Source organism: Ambystoma mexicanum, chromosome 12 (assembly GCF_040938575.1).
Source record: "Ambystoma mexicanum isolate Mex_15411 chromosome 12, UKY_AmexF1_1, whole genome shotgun sequence".
Lineage (NCBI taxonomy): Eukaryota > Metazoa > Chordata > Amphibia > Caudata > Ambystomatidae > Ambystoma > Ambystoma mexicanum.
Genome location: NC_090936.1, coordinates 274,514,865 through 274,537,407, shown reverse-complemented (window position 1 = coordinate 274,537,407; position 22,543 = coordinate 274,514,865). Strand labels below are relative to the sequence as shown.

The following is a 22,543-nucleotide window of genomic DNA, read 5'->3' as shown; positions in this document are numbered from 1 at the left end:
AAAAGAGCTGGCAGAATGTGCATGGATCCATGCATCTCCACCGCATCAAAAAGTGATGTGGCTAGAAACAAATGCTGATTCCCTGGATGGCACAGGTTCCCCCGCTGTACACCCCACTCCGTGTGGGGAATCTATATATGGAGTTTGTCTTCAGATGTTTTACTGCATCAGGCCATGGGCTTGCCTTCAGGGCACTCCTGGTGGGACTCTGCATCACGGACCTCTTGTGCGGCTACCCAGGTTTTCTGCTCGTTTTACCCTCTCTGTCATACATCCTGCCCTCCCTTCCATCTCTTCACATCCCCCACATCCCTTTGAAATCAAGCATTTGTTATAAAGCTCCATTATGTTATTCCTCAATCTTAATAAATGGACAACATGTTTTATGTCCCTGTTTTTGTTTTGTAGAACTGCTTTTTAATCCCTGTAAATGGACAAATGTGTCTGTAATTCATTGCTTGCACCCTTTTTCCGCTAGATGTTCTTGTTGGAGAAGTCCCCAAACCCAGCATACTGGGATTGTGTGTGCTCACATGCTGTTATATGGGGCCAATTTGAAAAAGTGTAGAGTGTCTTTTGGTTCCCACATCCAGCCCTATTTCAACCACACCTCCTGCTGCCCGCATCCAGCTGATTTTGTGTGCTATTCATAATGACCACACAATATTTGCAGGGGGAGGAATGTGGCATGAAACAATGTATATATAAATTAAATTAAATAAACACTTTGGCCCTCTTTGCACCAATTATCCTTTCTTGCCTTATACCTTCTGCAAATGGTTGGGAAGGTATGCCTAGCATTCTCTACAGATAGGAGTGCTTCCACCTTCACATGTCACGCAGGACTAGCCGCCGGCCGATAAGAGGGGTCCTTGGTCGTGTATGCATCCTGCAAACTCGGTTCTTGGACTAGGATGGCAAGGCAGTGCAATGTAAGTCCGCGGACAGAGCAGTAGACTAAGCCGAGTCTTACATCACTGCTTGCCCCCTGTCCGTTTCAGCTTCTCTGCTCTCGCGTGAAGACAGGTTGCCTCCATAAGCCCAGTGGCTAGGGATGTATTGATTCTCAGAGGCCACAACCAGTTCATACAGTGACAGCATGGACGCTGCTGACTAATGGCGTTGAACGGATCCGAACGCACATGCAGAAAATCCCGCTAATCCCTCGGAGGCCGAGGAGTCAATGTTATAGACCGCCCTTTTGGGCCCTGCTTCAGAAATAACCCAGGTATAATATTGACACAGCAATTCAGCAGACGCTGCTCATAGATTTTTAGAAATAAAATACCGCTTGCATGGGCGAGCTTTTCACGCTGCACTACAGAACACGAAATCATTCCCACATTAGCCAAGATACTGCCTTATGGCCACTCTGATTTTTTTAGCCCTCTCGGAACAGAAGCACTGAATATTTTTATGTGAAAGAGCACTGCTCCCCAAAAGAAAATCAAGAAAGTGCAAGCCCCACACTGTGCTAACTATGCACATAATGTACAAATGACCTACATGCATGTGTGCACATCTGTATTTGCTAAACGATAACTTAATTGCTGGTGAAAGAATCTCCAGCGCCTGTTATACTCAATGTGATTTATTATACAATGCAGTTTTGAATGACCCTAAAAGTGGGAGCATGTATGGGCATTTCTGTTCTGCATAGATATATTGTGTATTCTAATTGGTTATTTATAACAACTCAATACTAAAGAGGTTTCTGTGCGTGGACCCAAGGGTTCGAACCTATGTTGCTCTGCATCGTCTGGTTTCCAAGACGAGCACGTCGCCACTGAGCTATGCTACCGCGTCGATGCTACCCGTATTGAGCACGTCGCCACTGAGCTATGCTACCGCGTCGATGCTGCCCGTATTGAGCACGTCGCCACTGAGCTATGCTACCGCGTCGATGCTGCCCGTATTGAGCATTTCGCCACTGAGCTATGCTATGTGTCGTGCTGCCCGTATTGAGCACGTCGCCACTGAGCTATGCTACCCTGTCGATGCTGCCCGTATTGAGCACGTCGCACTGAGCTATGCTACCGCGTCGATGCTACCCGTATTGAGCACGTCGCCACTGAGCTATGCTACCGCGTCGATGCTGCCCGTATTGAGCACGTCGCCACTGAGCTATGCTACCGTGTCGATGCTGCCCGTATTGAGCACGTCGCCACTGATCTATGCTACCGTGTCGATGCTGCCCGTATTAAGCATTTCGCCACTGAGCTACGCTTCGTGTCGTGCTGCCCGTATTGAGCACGTCGCCACTGAGCTATGCTACCCTTTCGATGCTGCCCGTATTGAGCACGTCGCACTGAGCTATGCTACCGTGTCGATGCTGCCTGTATTGAGCACGTCGCACTGAGCTATGCTACCGTGTCGATGCTGCCCGTATTGAGCATTTCGCCACTGAGCTATGCTATGTGTCGTGCTGCCCGTATTGAGCACGTCGCCACTGAGCTATGCTACCCTGTCGATGCTGCCCGTATTGAGCACGTCGCACTGTGCTATGCTACTGTGTCGATGCTGCCCGTATTGAGCACGTCGCACTGAGCTATGCTACCGTGTCGATGCTGCCCGTATTGAGCACGTCACCACTGAGCTATGCTACCGTGTCGTGCTGCCCGTATTCATTTTGCTTTAATCAGCTGTACTGGTGCATGTGCATTTCAGTGGAGAGTAATCGATGCCAGAGGACAAGACCAGATTGTGTATAGAAAAATGTGGAATGTTCGTTTATAATGCACCAACACCAGATGTTACCCCAGAACTATTATATTTATTCATTCGTTATTTGCGTGCCTTTTGTTATTCATTTGAAAACTCAATATTATTCACAAGTCTCTCTATATTAAATCTCCATCAATCTAAAAACCAGTGCGCACCCCTTCTTCAGGACACAATCAAGCACTTTTAAATCATGTACTGTGAGGTCATTCTTCTGACAAAGGTACTTTTTTGTTTCTCTGCAAAATAAATGGCTGCGTGCATGATATACGCACTATGGAGTTTGCATAGATCAGGAAGAACTCTACATGTGTGCTTGTTTCTAGAATGCAGGTCGGTTACAAAGAAAAATGTCATCCAAAGATTGAAAAACGAATGCTGGCCGAGTGCAGCGGAACAATGGGGACAGAAGGGTGAACACCATCTTGGAGTGGAACGGAATGGGCCTATCATTGCCGGGGACCTTTTCCAGTCACGTGCAGGCCTCTTTGCACTGGCTGTGGTGCAAGCATCGCTCGTGTCGGTCACAAAGACTCATTTTCAGATTGAGGACAATATTAATCAAAGGTCATACTGCTGCTTGTCCCAGAAAGGGACAGTAACAGAGGCAGCAGGGAAGCCGTGAACAATAGCAGCCTAGCCAATCTAGGGACGAACACCATAGTGCGCCTCAGCAAGGGCACGCCTCCCCACCCCCGTGGCCAGACCATTATGCAAGATGATGGCATTTTGACGACACCAGTCTGGGTGTGTAGGAGCAGTGAAGGATCTGTGAAGAGGGATGGAGGCGAAGATAGAAGGCGATTTAGGTGGAGCTAGGGTGACCAGATTTAAGAAGTAAAAAACAGATACACAGGCACAACAACTAACATAAGAGTAGGACTAAATCTTGAAAGTGGCTGTAACGGCACTACACTTCAGTAGCGTTTGGAGGAGAAGGGGGTCTAGGTGCTACTGTTCAATGAAACACATATTATAATTAATTCACCACAAACTAACACTATCTTAAGTTGTACAATGCAGCATTTCTTCTTTGCGAGATTGTGCATTCCTGCCTGCCAGCTATGAAGACCTACTACCAAAAACCGGGAGCACTGCAGTTTCCAATGGAAACCTAATCTTGAGAAAGGGGTCACAGCACCTAATTCCAGGACAGTCCCGGCAAAACTGGGACATCTGGTCACCCTAGGTGAAGCAGGAGGAGGGGGGGGGGTAGAGAGAGGTAGTGAGAGATTGACAGAGAAGGGAGGTGAAGAGCAGAGGACAGGTGTTGACAGGAGACATCAGTAGGAGTGAGGAGGTTTGGGAAGAACTAAAGTGGGAGTGAAAAGAGTAGAAAGGAGGGTGAAGGTGGCATCTCGAGATGGGTGGATGAGTGTGTAGGGAAGAAGATTGAAAGTGACATCCAGGGAGAGGTGCAAGAGTGTGTTCAGGGGGAGGTTGATCGTGAAATAAAGGGGGAGATTGATGAGCATATGCAGGAGGTGGCCGGAAGTGACAACAAGAAAGAAGCAGAGAGCATGTTGAAGGGGAGGCTAGGGTTGACACAGGAGGAGAGGCAGTGGAGTGTGTTGAAGGGGAGGCTAGGGATGACACAGGAGGAGAGGCAGTGGAGTGTGTTGAAGGGGAGGCTAGGGATGACACCGGAGGAGGGGCAGTGGAGTTTGTTGAAGGGGAGGCTAGGGATGACGCAGGAGGAGAGGCAGTGGAGTTTGTTGAAGGGGAGGCTAGGGATGACGCAGGAGGAGAGGCAGTTGAGTGTGTTGAAGGGGAGGCTAGGGATGACGCAGGAGGAGAGGCAGTGGAGTGTGTTGAAGGGGAGGCTAGGGATGACGCAGGAGGAGAGGCAGTGGAGTGTGTTGAAGGGGAGGCTAGGGATGACGCAGGAGGAGAGGCAGTGGAGTGTGTTGAAGGGGCGGCTAGGGATGACGCAGGAGGAGAGGCAGTGGAGTGTGTTGAAGGGGAGGCTAGGGATGACGCAGGAGGAGAGGCAGTGGAGTGTGTTGAAGGGGCGGCTAGGGATGACGCAGGAGGAGAGGCAGTGGAGTGTGTTGAAGGGGAGGCTAGGGATGGCACAGGAGGAGAGGCAGTGGAGTGTGTTGAAGGGGAGGCCAGGGATGGCACAGGAGGAGAGGCAGTGGAGTGTGTTGAAGGGGAGGCCAGGGATGGCACAGGACGAGAGGCAGTGGAGTGTGTTGAAGGGGAGGCCAGGGATGACACAGGAGGAGAGGCAGTGGAGTGTGTTGAAGGGGAGGCTAGGGATGACATCAGGAGGAGAGGCAGTGGAGTGTGTTGAAGGGGAGGCTAGGGATGACACAGGAGGAGAGGCAGTGGAGTGTGTTGAAGGGGAGGCTAGGGATGACACAGGAAGAGAGACAGTGGTGTGTGTTGAAGGGGAGTCTAGGGATGACACAGGAGGAGAGGCAGCAGAGTGTGTTGAGGAAGAAGCGAGAAAAAGAGCTGAGGAAGAGGAGAAGAACTAAGAGAGGCGAGAGAGGTGTAGATACACCCTGAGACTGAGGGATGCAAGTTTAGATACCAGCATACTGGACAAGCTTCAAGGAGACACTCTAGAGAGTCAAAGGAATAGAAGAGAAGCTGCATGAAAGCTCTCCTTATGCCGAAGACTATTGGATAAGAGACGCAGACCCAATCTATAGAGAAGCTTAGGTTGCCAGCCGCTTGGCGGAAGCTCTGGTTCTCAGCCCACTATCACCCAGCACTTACCTTTGATGGTGTCCAGTTCTAGCATGCCAGTGAAAATGGAATCTAGAGAACCAAGTGAGGGGTCTTTCAGGAGTTCAGGATGAGAAGCGAGAAGCGGAGGACCTGAATATACAGAATAAAGGGCTGAGAAAAAGTGACAACATAGCATCAGAAGTGATCACCAGATTGAGGGTTAGGAAATACCTGAACGTCCGTGTTTGCCTCATACTGAACTTACTCAGCTATGTGTTAATGCCGAAATAGTCTGTATCTACAAAAAGGAATATGCTCAAACTCAGAAGCTCCTAATCAATAAAGCTATTGGATGAATCAGTCAGGATTAATGGGAAATTGCTTGAAATGGTCCAGGAATGGATTGAGAGTGCACAGAAACCATCACCCAAGCAGGAAGAATTTCACAAAGGCACCGATTGGAACAATGTTTAATATGTTATGCTAACATCCCTACATTTGAAATTTACCTAAGCTCTCACAACACATTTCCTCCATTGGCCTCCACCAATGATATCAACCGCACGAAGCACTGGGTTGTATTGATGAATGCAAGGATGAATCTGGCTCTTGCATGAGAATGTGAAGCACTACACAACTGTACTTCCCTCGAGTCAAATATGGGCAGCTGGGACAGCTCAATTCACTGTGTCATATTTTCACAGACTGACATGGTTTGGTGTGGTACCTGTAGTCTTCAACAACGTTTTGAACAACCCTGATAAATCTATGGGAAGAGTTCAGGATATCTGTACCCATCATTGATAATCAGTATATATTGGGTTTATAGGATATGGATGTTGCTGCCACCATGCCTCATTCCATGATTTGTTTTGACCATTTATTGTGTGACCTTGAGCTGTGTGGAACATAAAATGGCCGCAGATAAATGGTGATAGATAAAACAAAATCACTGGTAACAGAACATCTTGAAATCGATATGTCGCGATCGTGGTATTAAACAAAAAACAGGGCAATGTGTTAATCTGGGGCTCTGCTTTCAATACACCTCATCCTGGGCATCATATGGATGAATTCTGAGAATGTCAGTCAATTCGATTTTTAGTTTGTACTATTTGGTGGTGCTTTGGCACCATCTATACGCCAACACTATTGCATTAGAATACAGATTGGGAGAAATGGAATATGAGGATGGGCACAAAGGCTGTAGGTGTTGTTTGGCTATTTGCCCACATACTAACTGGTCCTGGCATGCATGAGCAGAAACTAGGAAGCCTCCTGATTCCTGTTCATGCTAGCAGGGGCCTGAGCGCGGGAGAGGAAAGACCTGTGGCAGAAGGTACGTTTGTTTATGCTCTGTTTTTTTAAATTTAAATTCTGTGTATGGATGCATCCATGCTTGTGTTGGATGGTGAATGAATGAATGTATAATGATGGATGCTGGTGTGCATGAGAGCGTGATTGTGGTGTGCATGTTGTGTAAATGTGTGTGTTTGTATGTTCATGTATTTATTATTTAAATATGTGTATGGATGTGTGTATACTTGTGTTATGAGTGAGTACATGATGGATGTTCGTGTGAATGAAACAGAGTGTTTGCTGTGTGTATGTTGTGTAAATATGTGTGTTTGTATGAATATTATTTATTTAATGTATGCTTGTGTTGTGAGTGAATGCATGGTGGGTGCTTGTGACTGTGAAGGAGACAGCAAGTGCTTGCTGTGTGTATGTTTTGTAAGTGTGTGTGTGTGTGTGCGTGTGTGTGTGTGTGTGTGCTGGTCTGAGATGATTTTGGTTAGTCGGGGTAGTTGGAGTATGAGGTTTTAAAAATGCCTTTGTTGATTAACAAGGGGGTCCTGGGAGTCCCTCTGCCAGACATTAGTCCTGGTTGTGAGAGACTTACCCAGAGTCTTTAGCTCACTATCTTTCGCAGCACAACCACCCTCTACACCATCAACAATCACCTCTCCGTCTGAGGTGCTGTGGGGCCAAGGAGAGAGGGATGGTATTGTTTTACTGGACATCTATTAAAGATGTCTAGTAAAATAATACCATACCTGCTCCCTGGACCCCCAATGCCTGACATACACACATAACTACATTGATTGTGTGCGTGTGTGAGGAGTTTGGGACCCAGAGGACAGGCGTGTTTTCTTTTTTACTGGGCATATATGACAGACGTACAGTAAACAAAAAAACACATTCCTTATCCCAGTGCCCCCCTCGCCTCACATACACACAATCACATTCATTGTGTGCGTATGAGGTTCTGGGCCCCAGAGGGCAGGCATGGCATTTTTTACTGGGTATGTTCAGTAAACAATGCTAGCACAGTCCGCTGGGATTCCTAGCGCCTCACATGGAATGTCAAGCCTGACCCCTAAATCCCCCAGCGCCTCTCATGTACACACAATTGATTGATTACCTGTGCATGTGAGGCACTGGAGGGCAATGAGGGAAGGAAAGCCATTTATTAATGGGCATCTGATAGATGCCCAGTAAAAATTAACATGACTGGGCCCCCCAGCACCTCACATGCACACAATTAATGTGTGCCTGTGTGGCGCTTGGGCCTCAAGGGGCAAGCATGACAGTTTTTCCTTGCATCTATGCCCAATAAAAAATGCCATGACTGTATCCTTGGACCCCAGCTCCTGACACGCATATGCCACCTGGGCCCCCCAGCGCCTCAGAACCACACATAATCACATTGATCATTAATGTGATTATGTGATTATGTCTGACTGCAAGGCGCTGGCACACCATGGAGCAGGCATTGTGCTATGCATGGTTGATATAGCAAGCATGATAAGAGTTATTATGTAGCTAGACTTTCATTTTAATGCAGCAAGACTGGACATTTCTTGTTGTAGTATGACATTTTATATTGGGCAGAATTGATAATGCAAGCAGGATCACTGGTATTATTTTTTCTGTAGCATAACATTTTGAATTGGGTATCTTTGATAAAGCAAGCGTGATAAGTGTTAATATGTAGCTAGACTGCAATTTCAATGCAGCCTGTCTAGCTATTTCTTATTGTGGTATAACATTTTGTATTGAGCATCTTTGGTAAAGCAAGCATGATTAGTGTTATTACGAAGAAAGACTGACATTTTTTTATACAACCAGTATAGGCATTTCTTACTGAGGCATGACATTTTGAAGTCGCCATCTTTCATAAAGCAAGCATGATCAGTGGCATTATTCTTACTGTGGCATGACATGCTATATTAGGTTTCTTTGGTAAAACATGCATAAGTATGATTATGTAGCTAGTCTAGCATATCAATGCAGCCAATCTAGTCATTTCTTATTTTGGTATGGGATTTTGTATTGGGCATCTTTGATAAAGCAAGCATGATACGTGTTATTATGTAGCTCGGCTGGCATTTTAATACAGCCAGTTTGGAAATGTTTTCATACTTTGGCATGCATTTGTAATGATAAGCCAACTGGAGTATGTTCGTACATGGGGATACTGCCATATATTGGCAGAACAAACATGGACATGTTTTCTTATAGTATCATTACTGTCATTACTGGCATTATGCACAAAGCAAACATAAGTATGTTCCTATATGGGAATAATAGGGTATAATGGTGCAGTCAGCATGGAAATGTATGGGCACAGCCAGTGTGAACATGTTTAAAACTGTCACATATTGTGGAGAAAGGCATCATCAAAATGTGTTGGAGAAATGCTCCTGTGCACTGTTGGTGACTTGCATTGATTGAATTTTATTCATGAGTTACCCTACCAAAACCAAATTCAAATTTTTTGGCTTTCACCCACTTTTTCTAAACAAAAGTGTGCTTCAAAATGTACCATTTTCACCCATTATTTAAAAAACATTCTCGGGGGGGGGGGAAGAAACCCCCAGAACCCCTGTTGAGTGGTGCGAGCTCCCAGGCTACGTTCGGTCGCTGTGGCATATATGGGACAAATATTTACACCCCTCCAGTAAAGAAATTCACCAGCCACCACTGTAAGGAAACCTATATATTAACAAATCAAGAATGATTTGAATGCTATTACAACAAGCCCTAACACATTTCTTAACCCAGGTGTATATTCTGAGTCACAATTGTATTAAGTTTTCTTTTGAGCAGTTTGGTCCTGTGCTATGCAGTCTTTATTTCAAATCCTACTGATTTTACAGCAGTGGTTTTAACAAGTAAGCCTTGTATGTTTTTATAATTATGGTTTTTAATCTCCTGTCAAAGTGCTTGTCTACCTGAAAACATAAAGTCGAATCAAGGTTTTTCTGAACTGAACTGCTAAGTCCCTTAAAGATTGTTAGCTGTTGTAATGGTGGGAACTATAAAGCTGTCCTTTAACCACAACGTAAAGTGTGTAGGTGCACTGATGCTGCATTTGACATATGAAAGGCAGCACCTATTGGCTTTGACATGCTTAATGTATCTGCATTACATGAACCTCTTCCCCCTTTTTTCTTTCCGTTTCCAACTGTAATTCCACACTCACCTCAATTGTGGCCCATTCTCTACCTTTCAGTGACTATTATGCGATGACTTGTTTTGCAGGTAGCGCATAATACAACTCCAAAAATGTGTTTGCCATGAGAAAAGGTTGTCATGCCATTGAAATCGAAGTTCATTTTACACAAGGACAAGTGAGAATCAGACACATTCCACCAAATGTGGATAAACAATACAGCCACATTTCACTTAAAATCTTTTTTGTTTGTTTCATATACTGTGTGGTGTCTTCTTTATGAATGGGTTCTGCCCTTTTGATAGACGCAGAGAGCTGAGATCAGACTTCTGCATTGCAGATCCTGCTTTTTGAATCGCACATCATTTATAATGCATTCTTGTTTAGAAAATGGCAGAGTAATTCTATCGAAGGAAGCAAACCTCCAAGCACCCCAAAAACGAATACACATTGTGGTCTACCTGATCAAAACATGGGCTGAAAATCAACCATTCCAGATGTGGATAAGATGCAGGGAAAGTTGGGGGCTGATTCATGGAATTTTCAGCGCAGAAAATAGGGTACTTGCACAAGCAACTGCACGCAAATCCGCCTTCATTGATTCATGGAATCAAATGCGCAGCACTGATCCTGGACTTGCGTGGAATTCACGCTGACTTGGCACATCTGTGCAAGCCATCAAGGGCCTAGCACAATACTCCAAGCAGAGCGTGAGCGTGGATAGTGCAGAGGGCTGGGAAGGGGGCGGAACACCAAACATGGGGAAGAACTTGCAAAAAAGTGGGTGTTCCGAGGGATGACCTGCAGGCGTCCCTTGCACGCCCACGAATGTGCGGCATGAGACGTATTAATGGATTCGATTGCGCAATGTCTTGGCTTAGAAATGGCCATGCAAGTTCCTCATACAATCTGCCATCCAAAGGCAGGCGTAAGTACACTTGCACATAGTATTTTCAGCACATTGATTTTCACTGCGAAGGTGGGGTGGCATGTCAGATTTCAGGGTGCGTGCACTCAATCGGGGTTCTGTTGTAACGTAGGGGTGCGCATAAGCAACATCGCGTCATGCAGGAATGTTTTACGTGGGTTCGCATGCAGATTTCCTGGGTTATTGCTGAGTACGATTTTTTATACGCATGTTGTTGGGGTGCTGAAAACAGTTATGGGGGACTTCACGCTGGTTCCCCGTGTCGCAGGCCTGCTTATGGGAGACCCCATGCACTGTTTGACGGGTGCATGTATTTGCACCCAGAGATCGTGCAAAGGTAGCTGATCTGGCAGTTTTTTGCTTTGCGTGTGGGTTTGTCAGAGCCATTGAAACAAACATTTTCGCGCCTTGAAACACTTGTGTATAGACGTGTTACAAATGCCATATCATATCATATCATTCCAGCAGCAACTTGAGAATACGGTTACTTTGAATGAACAATTCCAGGAATACCCTTGGAGTGCATTTTTTCTTCTGCATGCAGGCTCACGCAGTATCCTTCTCGGCGTGCAGCCCTTACGTGAATAAGACCCTAAGTATCTGCATGTGACTCAAGCTGATTACTGTCAGTTCTTCCAGCATACGTGTTTCTGGGATCTTAAACGAGGAAACATGCTTTGCTGTTCATGCTGTACTAGTGGAAGAAGGTGAAAGAGTTCATTTTGATTTGGAGTGAACGTTATGCATTTTAGAAAAGGAAGATCTTCATATGTTTTCCAGGGGGCTTGCAAAATAACGTTTTTTTCATGGAAGCATTTACACTTGCTTCACATCACAACTGTGCTAGTTCTAGATCATGTGTAAACCTATCCTTCATCATCGGATTTGCTTTTGTGTAGTTGCAAGTTTTATCTGAGAAGCAGTGCTTATTTATTTACAAAACTAGAACCCATCTTAAGCTTAATTTAGATCATCTAAAACACTACGAATATAGAACTGCTGCGATCAAAGTAACTAATGTATGCTCCCAGAGACCACAACACAAGAAACATTGCTCCTCTCAGGAAGGCAGTCAAAAAGAAATATAACCACGTCTGCGAATAGCAATAGCCTTTTCGAGAGTCGATCCTAGCTTTTCTGGAAGACACCAATAATGTGTTTGGCTACTTTTATTTTGTTGCCATCATAAAAATCTTCTATGCCAGTGTATTTGAAGGAACGGCCTATGGTATGCGGCTTACACAAGGCCAAATGTATGTGTGTCTTTGGATTCGTGTACTCTTAAGAGTTAAATAACTACAGCGGGGAGTTTCAAAGTGTCTCAACATGGACGCTTGGAAAAGTAATGGCAGAACTCATTAAACAACAGTTAGAAGTGAACTGAACAAGTGTGGATCTGTTCTCTGCTAATCAGCACCACTTCTTTCAAAGGAAGCAATGGCGTTCAAGGCTACAACATGTCTGCAAGAAAGTCAACATAAGAGTTGAGTGAGTTCATTGTGTGATGAAAGAAGTACTGAAGTCACTTCTAGGATTTTCTGCAGGAGTTTTTTCCCTCAGTTCGAGGGGCATGCATTTAGAGTATTATAAATAGCCAAGCTATGAACGATCTTTCGGAATAGGGCTTCTGTAGACCTCTTCTCAGAGATCGCACCCCCCACCCCCTGTGAAGACTTTACACCTCTCTTTGCCCACTTTTCAGTAACTGAACTATTTTTCTAGTTTGGTTTTGAAAATGGTGAAGGGCATTGGCGTTTTTCAATTTTTGGAACTCTTGTCTCACTGATGGATGGTGTACCTGTTTTGTCTGACCCAACAATATGTGCCTTTCTCCTTTGCTTAAGGGTCCATCCATGTTGAGGGACTTAGTCGGGTATAGGTACAGTCACCAAAACAACATCATCTGCGTTCATCAACATCCCCCTCAAACATGGCTCCCTGTTACGCATTTGCTTAAAAAGAAATCATCTTATGAAATCATCAACAAAGTGGAGGTTTTCGAGAATAAAGCGGAACATATCTAATATGTTCTATTAGGCAATTAAGCACGTCAGACATCTTCATAACAAAGGCAGCCTGGGGGCTGGGCTAAGGTATGACCTTTAATTTTAGGGGTGTGTCATGAGAATTCCCTCAAAATAAAAATAGTGTTTGTAAGAACCCGGGCTGAACGATGCTTTTTCTGCTGAACATCAAATGTTCCAAATGACAAAGCCCAGCAAAGGTTTACTGTGTTATCACCCCCATGCAGCCTCTTTCTTCTGTAGGAGTCTTTAACCATTTAGTAACCCTAACTCTGCCCTCTGTGTGGCAGTCTACACAGGGAAGGAAATATTTGTATTCATTCATGGCATATTTAGTATTATACAGAGTTTTGTTTTGCTGTATTATATAGGCAAAATAACATAATTTCTTTAATTTGTTGCACAAATGACTGTCTAAGTAAATATTGCCATTTACTCAAATCGTATAACTAACAAGTGTGTATTCTAAATTACTCACCATTGAAAAAAAAGGACAACGTCCGAATCCAAAAACATTTAGTAATAAAAAAAAGTGTGCTCCACCGACTGTTTCCTCTGCTGCATCTTCTGAGCCCTAACTCAATTCTTCGGCTCATCCACTGATCCCATGTACAAAATGGCTGCTGCATCCAACTATCTAATTCTCACCAAGGCCAACATTTAGATTCTCCAGTGCATATTTCTGTTTTGCTTCTGATTCTGATTAAGACGTCTAGACTCTCTCCATGCAAATCAAAATGTACTCCTTCCGCGAATTATTCAATATTAGAAAAAAGTATTAATGTAAAAGCGGTGGATGGAAGTCAAATCGTGAATGAGTAAAACCGGGCTGATATAGTCGAATGTCGCAGGGAATTCTGAATGCTTATACAAATCAATGATGCTGTTTCATAAATGCTTGGTGTGGTGGCAATTTAAGGTTCACAGACAAATGTCTTATCAAGCCTAGTATCCAAATTCCACATGATGCCATGCCTGGTACGATGTGCAGGTCAGACACATTGGGGCTGAGTATGATATGATATGGTATTTACAACGCGCCTATACACAAGTGTTTCAAGGCGCGAAAGTTAATCCGTGTAACTATGACTTGCTCCAGTCACTTCCTTGTCAATCAAACAGCACACTCTATGAGTAACCCATAGTCATGTTCTTTGGGAATCATCTACTGTATGGTTCCCGCTAGTACCAGTAAAACCAAATGTTACTGCGCATTCATGCAAAATAGCCCGATACAAATATTTTCGATGGAGCAAGTGCAATTTCTTTAAAATATTCTTAGTGTAGGGAATTTTATATAAGATTATCTAATTAAACATTGCATTTTAATGTTTTCATTGTGAGAATGATGTTAATGGTAAAAGCATGTGGGTAGATTTCATTATGGTTATTACTTCTAGCTGTAATGCAATTGCCATTACTGAACCGGAAATTGCTTCCAGTCAGTAAACCCATTGCATACTCCAAAACAATAAATATGGCCATAGCTAAAAATAGAGGCTCCGGATGTGCATTATTTAGTAGGCTGCTTGCCAGAACGCTGGTGTGTTTGCATGGAATGTCAGGATGGAATGTCAGTGGATCCTGGGTGCATGTTCCCAGAGTTGCAGTTGGGAAAGAGAGCTTGGTGAGGAAGTGGATGGTCTAGTGTTTTCTTGTGCTGATACCATCTTATTCAAATGTACTGGAGTTACCTTCAGGAACCAGAATAAAGGCACTTCGCTATAGAGAATGCGGCTAGCTTGTTCCTCATTACCTGAAACCAGGTCGCTTCATTGGCCAGACCATTTCATTGCTTTTTTTGGGTATGTGGCGGTGGGTCGCTGCATGAGTATGCCGCCCTCCTCTGGTTACCGGGCGGATCCATAAAACTGTATTGCGGTTGTTCAGTGGTAAGGGTCTGGCATGGCTCAGGCTGGAGGTGTGTGTCTGGTAGCTTGTGTTATTTCGGCATATTTTGCACGGCTGAAGTTTGGTTTGTCACCCTGTTTAGGGAATATGCTTTTCGGGTGCAAATAATTTAGTTGGTGTAAGGCAATGGTACAGGTGCCATGCAGTGGTATTCAGCTATGCGTGGTGTCCTAGCTCATTTGCTTTAGAGTCATTATCATTGTTCCTTGTGAACATCTAGCACTGGTGACACTATTTTATGATCAGGGTTTGTTTGGGACATAGTGCACTTTTTTGGGTTACGATCTTGAGGACCCGGTTGCACTGTTGTCTGGCTGGTGTTTTGTTAGAAGCAGTATGTCCCAAAACTGTATGCCTTTGCCTCTCACGCCCGATGTAGGCCCCAGCCCCACTGGGGGGTGCCTTTCCCAGAGTGTGCCCTTGACCAACTGTGCTACTGTTCCCATATATGCCTTTGCTTCAGACGTCTGATGTAGCCCCACAGCCCCATTGGGTGCGGCTTTCCCGGTGTGTGCCCATGACCCACTGTGCTACTTTTCCCTTATATGCCTTTGCCTCTCATGCCCGAAGTAGCCCCCAGCCCCACTGGGTGCGGCTTTCCCAGAGTGTACCCATGACCCACTGTGCTACTGTTCCCATATATGCCTTTGCCTCTCACGCCCGTTGTAGCCCCCAGCCCCACTGGTTGCGGCTTTCCCAGAGTGTACCCATGACCCACTGTGCTAATGTCCCCATATATGCCTTTGCCTCACATGCCCGGTGGAGCCCCCAGCTCCACTGGGTGCGGGTTTCCCTGGAGCATGGTTTTTCCAGAGCGTGCCCATGACCCACTGTACTACTGTTCCCATATATCATATATGCTGTTGCCTCTCAAGCCCGATTTAGCCCACAGCCCCATTGGGTGCGGCTTTCCCAGAGCGTGCCCATGACCCATTGTGCTACTGTTCCCATATATGCCTTTGACTCTCATGCCCGATGTAGCCACCCTGCCCCATTGGGTGTGGCTTTCCCGCAGTGTGTCCATAACCCACTGTGCTACTGTTCCCATATATGCCTTTGCCTCTCACGCCCGATGTAGCCCCCAGTCTCAATGGGTGCGGCTTTCCCGGAGTGTGCCTATGACCCACTGTGCTACTGTTCCCATATATGCCTTTGCCTCTCACGCCCGATGTAGCCCCCAGTCTCAATGGGTGCGGCTTTCCCGGAGTGTGCCTATGACCCACTGTGCTACTGTTCCCATATATGCCTTTGCCTCTCACGCCCGATGTAGCCCCCAGTCTCAATGGGTGCGGCTTTCCCGGAGTGTGCCTATGACCCACTGTGCTACTGTTCCCATATATGCCTTTGCCTCACATGCCCGATGAAGCCCCTAGCCCCACTGGGTGCGGCTTGCCCGCAGCGTACCCATGACCCACTGTGCAACTGTTCCCATATATCATGTATGCTGTTGCCTCTCACGCCCAATTTAGCCCCCAGTCCCACTGGGTGCGGCTTTCCCGGAGCGTGCCCATGACCCAGTGTGCTACTGTTCCCATATATGCCTTTGCCTCACACGCCCGATGTTGCCCCGATCCCCATTGGGTGCGGCTTTCCCAGAGTGTGCCCATGACCCATTGTGCTACTTTTCCTTTCCTCACACGGCTGATGTAGCCCCAAGCCCCATTGGTTGCGGCTTTCCCACAGTGTGCCCATGACTCTCTGCGCGACTGTTCCCCATATGTATGCTGCTGTGATCCCACACGTCCATCAGGCCTTATTATGAACCCAGCAAGCGGGCATGCCTTCAAGACTCCTCGTCAAACTCTTATCTCGCTGGCATGTAGCTCACCTAACCGTCCTGTATTTATGAAACTTGCAACCGTCTTTTCCCTGTAGATCATGGAACTGTAACTAGCGCCTCGACAGGCGCTGCTATAAATGCAAAATAAGTAAAAATAAATAAAATAAAGCAAAGATGCAAGGAAAAGATTTAAATTCTAAATATCTACTATTCCTTTCAGATGAAGGCTTCGAAAGACACCAAGTAAGGGGCGGTTTAGTAAAAAGTCAGCATGGGTCACACACAATGTCATACCATCTACCAGAGAGTTGCAATGCGGTATTACCTCGAGATCCTTGTGCTGTGTAAGTCTTGGCGGTAACATTGAACACAGAAAGACGAGTGGCAGCAAGCCAGGACCATACGCAGGCCACAACTATTGAGCAGACAAGCATTCTTAGACGGGGCCATGGTTTAGTGCTAAGATTTCATGTCACGTGACAGATGTCAGGGGTTAACCTGAGACATCTTTCAATGGGGCATCTAAGGCACACAGAACTATTTGAAATAACATGTTGATAATCTGCCAATAAGCGAATAATGGGCAATTATTAGAAGAAGGGAAGCTCTACTTGGATTTATCGACAAAGGAATCCAGCTGACCACTGCACAAGCCGTGCTTCCATTTCCTGGAATGCCGTGCAATGCTTACCAAGATGTTCTTCCAACAGTGCAAAACATGTTGCCACACGTACCTGCGAACCTCGGGATCCACGTTTGTGCTCCCATTCTGGGTGTCCCATGAGCTGAAATGAAAGGAAGAAACTGCAATAAGTGACAGAGTCCACCGATGCACACCTTCAATCTAATTGCGGCAAATCATGTCCAACGCAATCCATTCCTGCACTTTGCTTCCACATTGCCCTTTAAAATGCATGATGCAAAGGGTCTGATTCACAGAAGCGGTGTAGAATGGTGCAATCCCATTGGAAAACACTCCATGAAGCAGGCCCAAAGTAAGCAATTGAGAAAGGCATGTATGAAAATGCATCTTCTTGCTGGTGGCAGCCTACTTTTCGGCCATTAGGCAGAATAGGTATTTATGGTTATTTATGGCGGCAGACAGCCATTTAATGGGACTTTTGTTTTTTGGCAACCTCTGAAAATCTTTCACACTTAATAGAAAAGTAAAATACGCCATTTGAGCCTAGTCACAAGACCACATCGCCACCTAGTAGCCATCATTGGAAGTGCGATTCTACGCCAGAGCCACAAGAGCAAATCATTGTGTGTATGCAAGCTAGCCCAAAAGCAAGCTTTTAACTCCAGAAAATTGCAAGCGATGCAAATTCGAATTCCTGAGTGGGAAAACGGGAATGCTAAGTACAGATTATCTGGCAGCGATAATGTAGCAGGGTATTTCCTCCAAAAAGTGAAGTTTCTTATCAAAGCACAAAAATCTGGAGAGAAGGTTGACACTTAGATGAGGAACTTTCTATTTTAGAAAATATTGTCTCTATAGTTCGATTTTAAAAAAACAAAATAACACAAACAAACGCATTGACTATTAAAAAAAAATATTGAACGTTTTTAATTAAAATCTAGTATTTGAAATAAGTACATGTTCATATAGTACATCACTCACCGTAATAAAATGTAGGGATGAGGTGCGTGATCAAGATAGTGGTGATACGGGAGCATTCCATCGGAGCTCGGCACACCCTGAGACCTCGCCCCTTACCCCTACAGCACATAAGGCCTAGCGGCCCTGCTGTAGATTGTGGATGGTTCCGGGGGAAGGCTGCTTCCACGAACAGTGAGCGGGGGTCTGGCAGTTTTGATGAGGCGGATTGGATAAAATTCACACACAGTGATGCCATCTTCATCCGAGGAGCGGCCCTAATAGCGAGAGAAGAGGGAGGTGACTTAAAGGGGTGGGGACCGGCACTGAGAATGGGGGCTCTCCTACCAACCTCCCCATGTGCTTGGGTCTCCCAGCACTGTGGAGGGTGAAGTTCAGCCTGCAGATCCAGTCCCTTGGTCAGGCCGGCGAGGTGGCAGACATCTTTGATGTGGGCAGCAAGGTGTACTATGTAACTACAGTGAAGTCAGGTCAGGGGCATCTTTCTTAGAAATCGAGATGTTTAACCCTAACGGGCCCACATGACAATGTGTATTTGCTGAAATTTCACAGAGAGTATAGAAAACAGCCTCTCCCAGAACTATTACCCCCTCGTCCTATTTTGTAACTGAACTGTGTATGAGCAAGGACATATGGGTGAAGACTAACCTCGTTCTACCCTTCTCTTACTGTGGCTACTCTCTACCGGCCCCATGGTCAGATCACCTAATTTCTCTCTGAGTTGGTGGTCCTCTCCTCCTCCCTCCTTGCCTCTAATACTCAACTCCTCCTTCTAGGTGACCTCAATATGCATCTAGACCCTCCTTGTTCCTCCTCTATACTCTTCCGTGACCTCTGTGATTCCCTCTCCCTTTCTATCTTCGCGTCTGGCCCGACTCACTCTGCAGGGCACACCCTTGATGTCTTGATCTCCTATGACCTCCCCCTCTCCATCACTCTAACCACTCCTCTCTCCTGGAGTGATCACTCACTCTTCTCCTCCCATCTCTCCTTCTCTACCTCCCACGCCAAGTCAACCCCAACTCTGCCACCTACCTTCTCGAACATCCGGCCCATGAAGCATTTGTCAATGAGTCTTTCGCCGCCACCTTTTCTCCCCCCTCCACCTTTGGCTGACTCACATCCTGACACAGCACTGTCTATGCTCTACTCTTCCATCCCTGATACTCTTGATGCTCTTGCCCCTGTCATGAGGATAAGTTTGAAGCCCAAAGCCAAGTGCTCTTGGTATGACTCTGACCTAGCTACACTTAAACGTAAGTGCAGGGTGGTTGAGAGGAAATGGAGGGCTTCTTGTTCATCCTCTGACAAGCTGGCCTGTCTCCTGCTCCAAAGCCAATACAGACTCTCTGTCCACACTAAGAAGAGAGCCCACACCCAAGCCCATGTCTACGCGGCATCTAACAACTCAGCTGAACCCTTTAAAATCTGCAAGGAGCTGGCAAACCCTGCTGCAGTATCTACAGCTCCTGTCGCCTCTCAGGCCCTTTCCAAAGACCTTGCCTCTCACTTCATCTAAAAAACCCAGGACATCCTGTCCACTCTATCGTCCACTCCCCCTTTTCTCCCCTCTCCTTCTGTGAACGCTGGCCTTCCTACAGCCAGCCCCCCACACCCTTTCTCGTCCTAAGGAGCCTTCCCCACCGTCTGAAGCACTCTCTTGTGCACCCTCTTCTCAGGTAACCCACAGCTGACACTTCCTGCCCGGCTAACTATCGCCCACTCCCCATCACTCCTTTTCTGGGCAAACTCCTGGAAAAGCTGCCCATCTCGCAGCTTAACCTTCACTCTGATTCTGTTGGTTGTCTCCATAACCATAAGTCTGCCTTTAGAGCAGCCAGAAGCAAAGAAACTGCTCTCCTGAACATCTGTGAAGATCTGCTCTCTGACCGTGAATCTAACATCCGCTCTGTCCTCATACTACTCGATCTCTCTTCTGCCTTCAACACGGTCAACCACACAATCCTGCTCAAACATCTCCATATAAACATGGGTATCACTGACCAGGCTCTGGCCTGGCTGACCTCTTTCCTCTCTGATCGACCCTCCAAAGTCCAACTTGGGTCCTTCCTTTCATCTATCTCCCTTTCTACTCACGGCATTCCCCAGGGGTCTAACCTCTCATCCTGGCTTTTCAACCAGTATCTGGCAACTCTCGCCCACCGCATTACCATTTTCTGCTCCAATTTTCACTGTTATGCTGATGACAACTCATTTTCAGGCTCCCCTCGGCCCCCTCTTCTCCTCTCTCATCTCTGATTGCCTATCTGCCATTCAGGATTGGTGTTCCGCCAATGATCTCTGCCTGAATGCCAAGAAGGATATCCTCCTTATTGGCACACCCCACCCTCCTTTCCTGTCACTCTTTGGCAAGCCTCCCTTGGCCCTCCTCCTACCTCCACCTGCGAGGCTAAGACCCTCGGGATCAATCTTGACTCTGCACTTTCCTTCTCTGCCCACATCTCTGATGTCTTTAAAAAGTCAACCTTCCTACTGTACCTCCTGAGAGGTATTCTGCCTTTCCTCTCCTTGTCCCAGAAGCTCACTGTCTCTCGAGCCCTGATTCTCTCTAGGTTGGATTAATGCAACAGCCTCTTTCTAAATCTACCTGCCTCTACTCTCCGCCCTTTGCAACTTATCCAGAACAGGACTGCAAGTCTTGTCCTTGGCCTCAAGCACTGGGATCGTATCTCTCCAGCCCTGAAATCTCTCCATTAGCTCCAGTGGCTGCAAGGATTCATTTCAAGACCCTTTGTATTGTCCACAAGGCATTCTGGGGCCGGGGTCCAAAATACCTTCAGCTCTCCCTCTGTAAATACCTTCCTTCCCGAGCTCTTCGCTCCTCCACCTCTAACTCCCCCAGGGTCAGTCGTTTTTCATAAAAACAAGCCGGGGCTAGATCTCTGTCTTCGGCTGGGGCCTCCCTCTGGAACAGCCTGCCTGCCACTCTGAACCTTGAGGGGGGCTCTGTATCTGTTACCCTACAGGCCCCCCCCCTGTTCTCTGAACTTATTCAGACCCACCCTGTCTTTTGCCCTTAAACCTAGCACTTGCCAGTTGCTGGCTGCACTACTGCTGTTTTGTTGCTTTTAATTATTTATCTATTTATGTTTTATTTATTTTATTCCTATTTGCTCAGCACTTACCCCCCCATGCGCTTTCCCCTTTCCCTCTCCCATGCACGTGAACGTTCTCAATGTCACTGGGCCTAGTAAGATTGTTGTGTTGTTCTTCCCTGTTGCCCTCCCTAGCCTCGTCGCACTCTGAAACACTTGTGCACGAGCGTGATACAAATAAAATATCAATATCAATAACAGAGAGATTATCATATACCCTTTATTACATGCCTTTGTGCCAGACACCTTAGGTGGAAGGAGGCAAAATGGCACCAGGGAAGGCAAAGAAAAAATGTAAGAGTGATGACACTTATTTTGTCGCACCACATAGTAGACAACATAGCCTGGAGAAACCCTCGTCCCAAGACCCAGTGATGTCTGGGCTGGGACAGATCGAGAAGTCTATGTCAAGGTTAGAGAATACATTCAACAAATCGAGTGAAAAAGTGGCCCAATTGGAAACAAAAACTTGCATGCTCAAACAGTGAATCAACAGTGAATCAATGAGATAGACCAACAGGGCACCCAACTGGTTCTCGTGGTACAGCTGGTACAGGTCTGGGGGGTATCACTACATATCACTACATATTATCCCCACCAAAAATATTACTGTATATATGGTCGTCTGGAACGGCCATAGGCAATATTTTTGGGGGGGGATAATTTTGGGGGATTTGAGAGCCACTCCTTTAAAAAGAATGCAGGGGCTGCGGGTGTATCCCCCGCAGGTTCCATGCCTTAATATCGCCACAAAAATATGGCGATATTTTTCTATGGCAATATTTTTGCGGGGATATTAACACATGGAACCGTCTGGGGCAAAAGGTGGAGGCCACTAATAAGGGGAATACAGCAGTGGAGACCAGGTTTGAATATCTTGAGAACTTAGTTCAGGCTAAGCAACTCCGGACTCTGTGACAATCAATGGTGTTGGCCTCTTCTCCCAAGGGGGAGCCACCCACCTTGCAGCTCGGGAGGTGAGCTTGCTCTGTGATACCCTTCCTAGGTGTATGAGCAAGTGGAACCTCACAGGGAGTGGCTCCCGCTTAGGGAAAAGGACTCCAGTTCCTATGAGAAACTCTCTAGATTATCTAACATATCAGCTTATGTTGGACTGCCTGCTGAGAAGATGAATGTACTATTTTTATATGTGGCTGCAAGCAATGCTGAAGTGAATCTATAGAAAAGCAGAAAAGATGATGGGACTCATTCCGAGTTTGGAGGCAGCCATGGTGCTATTAGCACCATGGCTGCCTCCGAACTCGGGTCCGGGTAGGTGGAATGGGGACTTACCGGGACATTCC

At 46.2% G+C, this 22,543-nt stretch overlaps 1 protein-coding gene across 1 annotated transcript in view; it reads right to left on the bottom strand.

Annotated features, from left to right (window-relative positions):
• PDE3A (phosphodiesterase 3A) overlaps positions 1-22,543 on the bottom strand; it is a 1,388,780-nt gene that overhangs the window by 742,239 nt on the left and 623,998 nt on the right. The window contains exon 2 of the mRNA XM_069628418.1: positions 17,237-17,287. Within this exon, the coding sequence (XP_069484519.1) occupies positions 17,237-17,287 (51 nt within the window). The remainder of the gene's footprint in view (positions 1-17,236; positions 17,288-22,543) is intronic.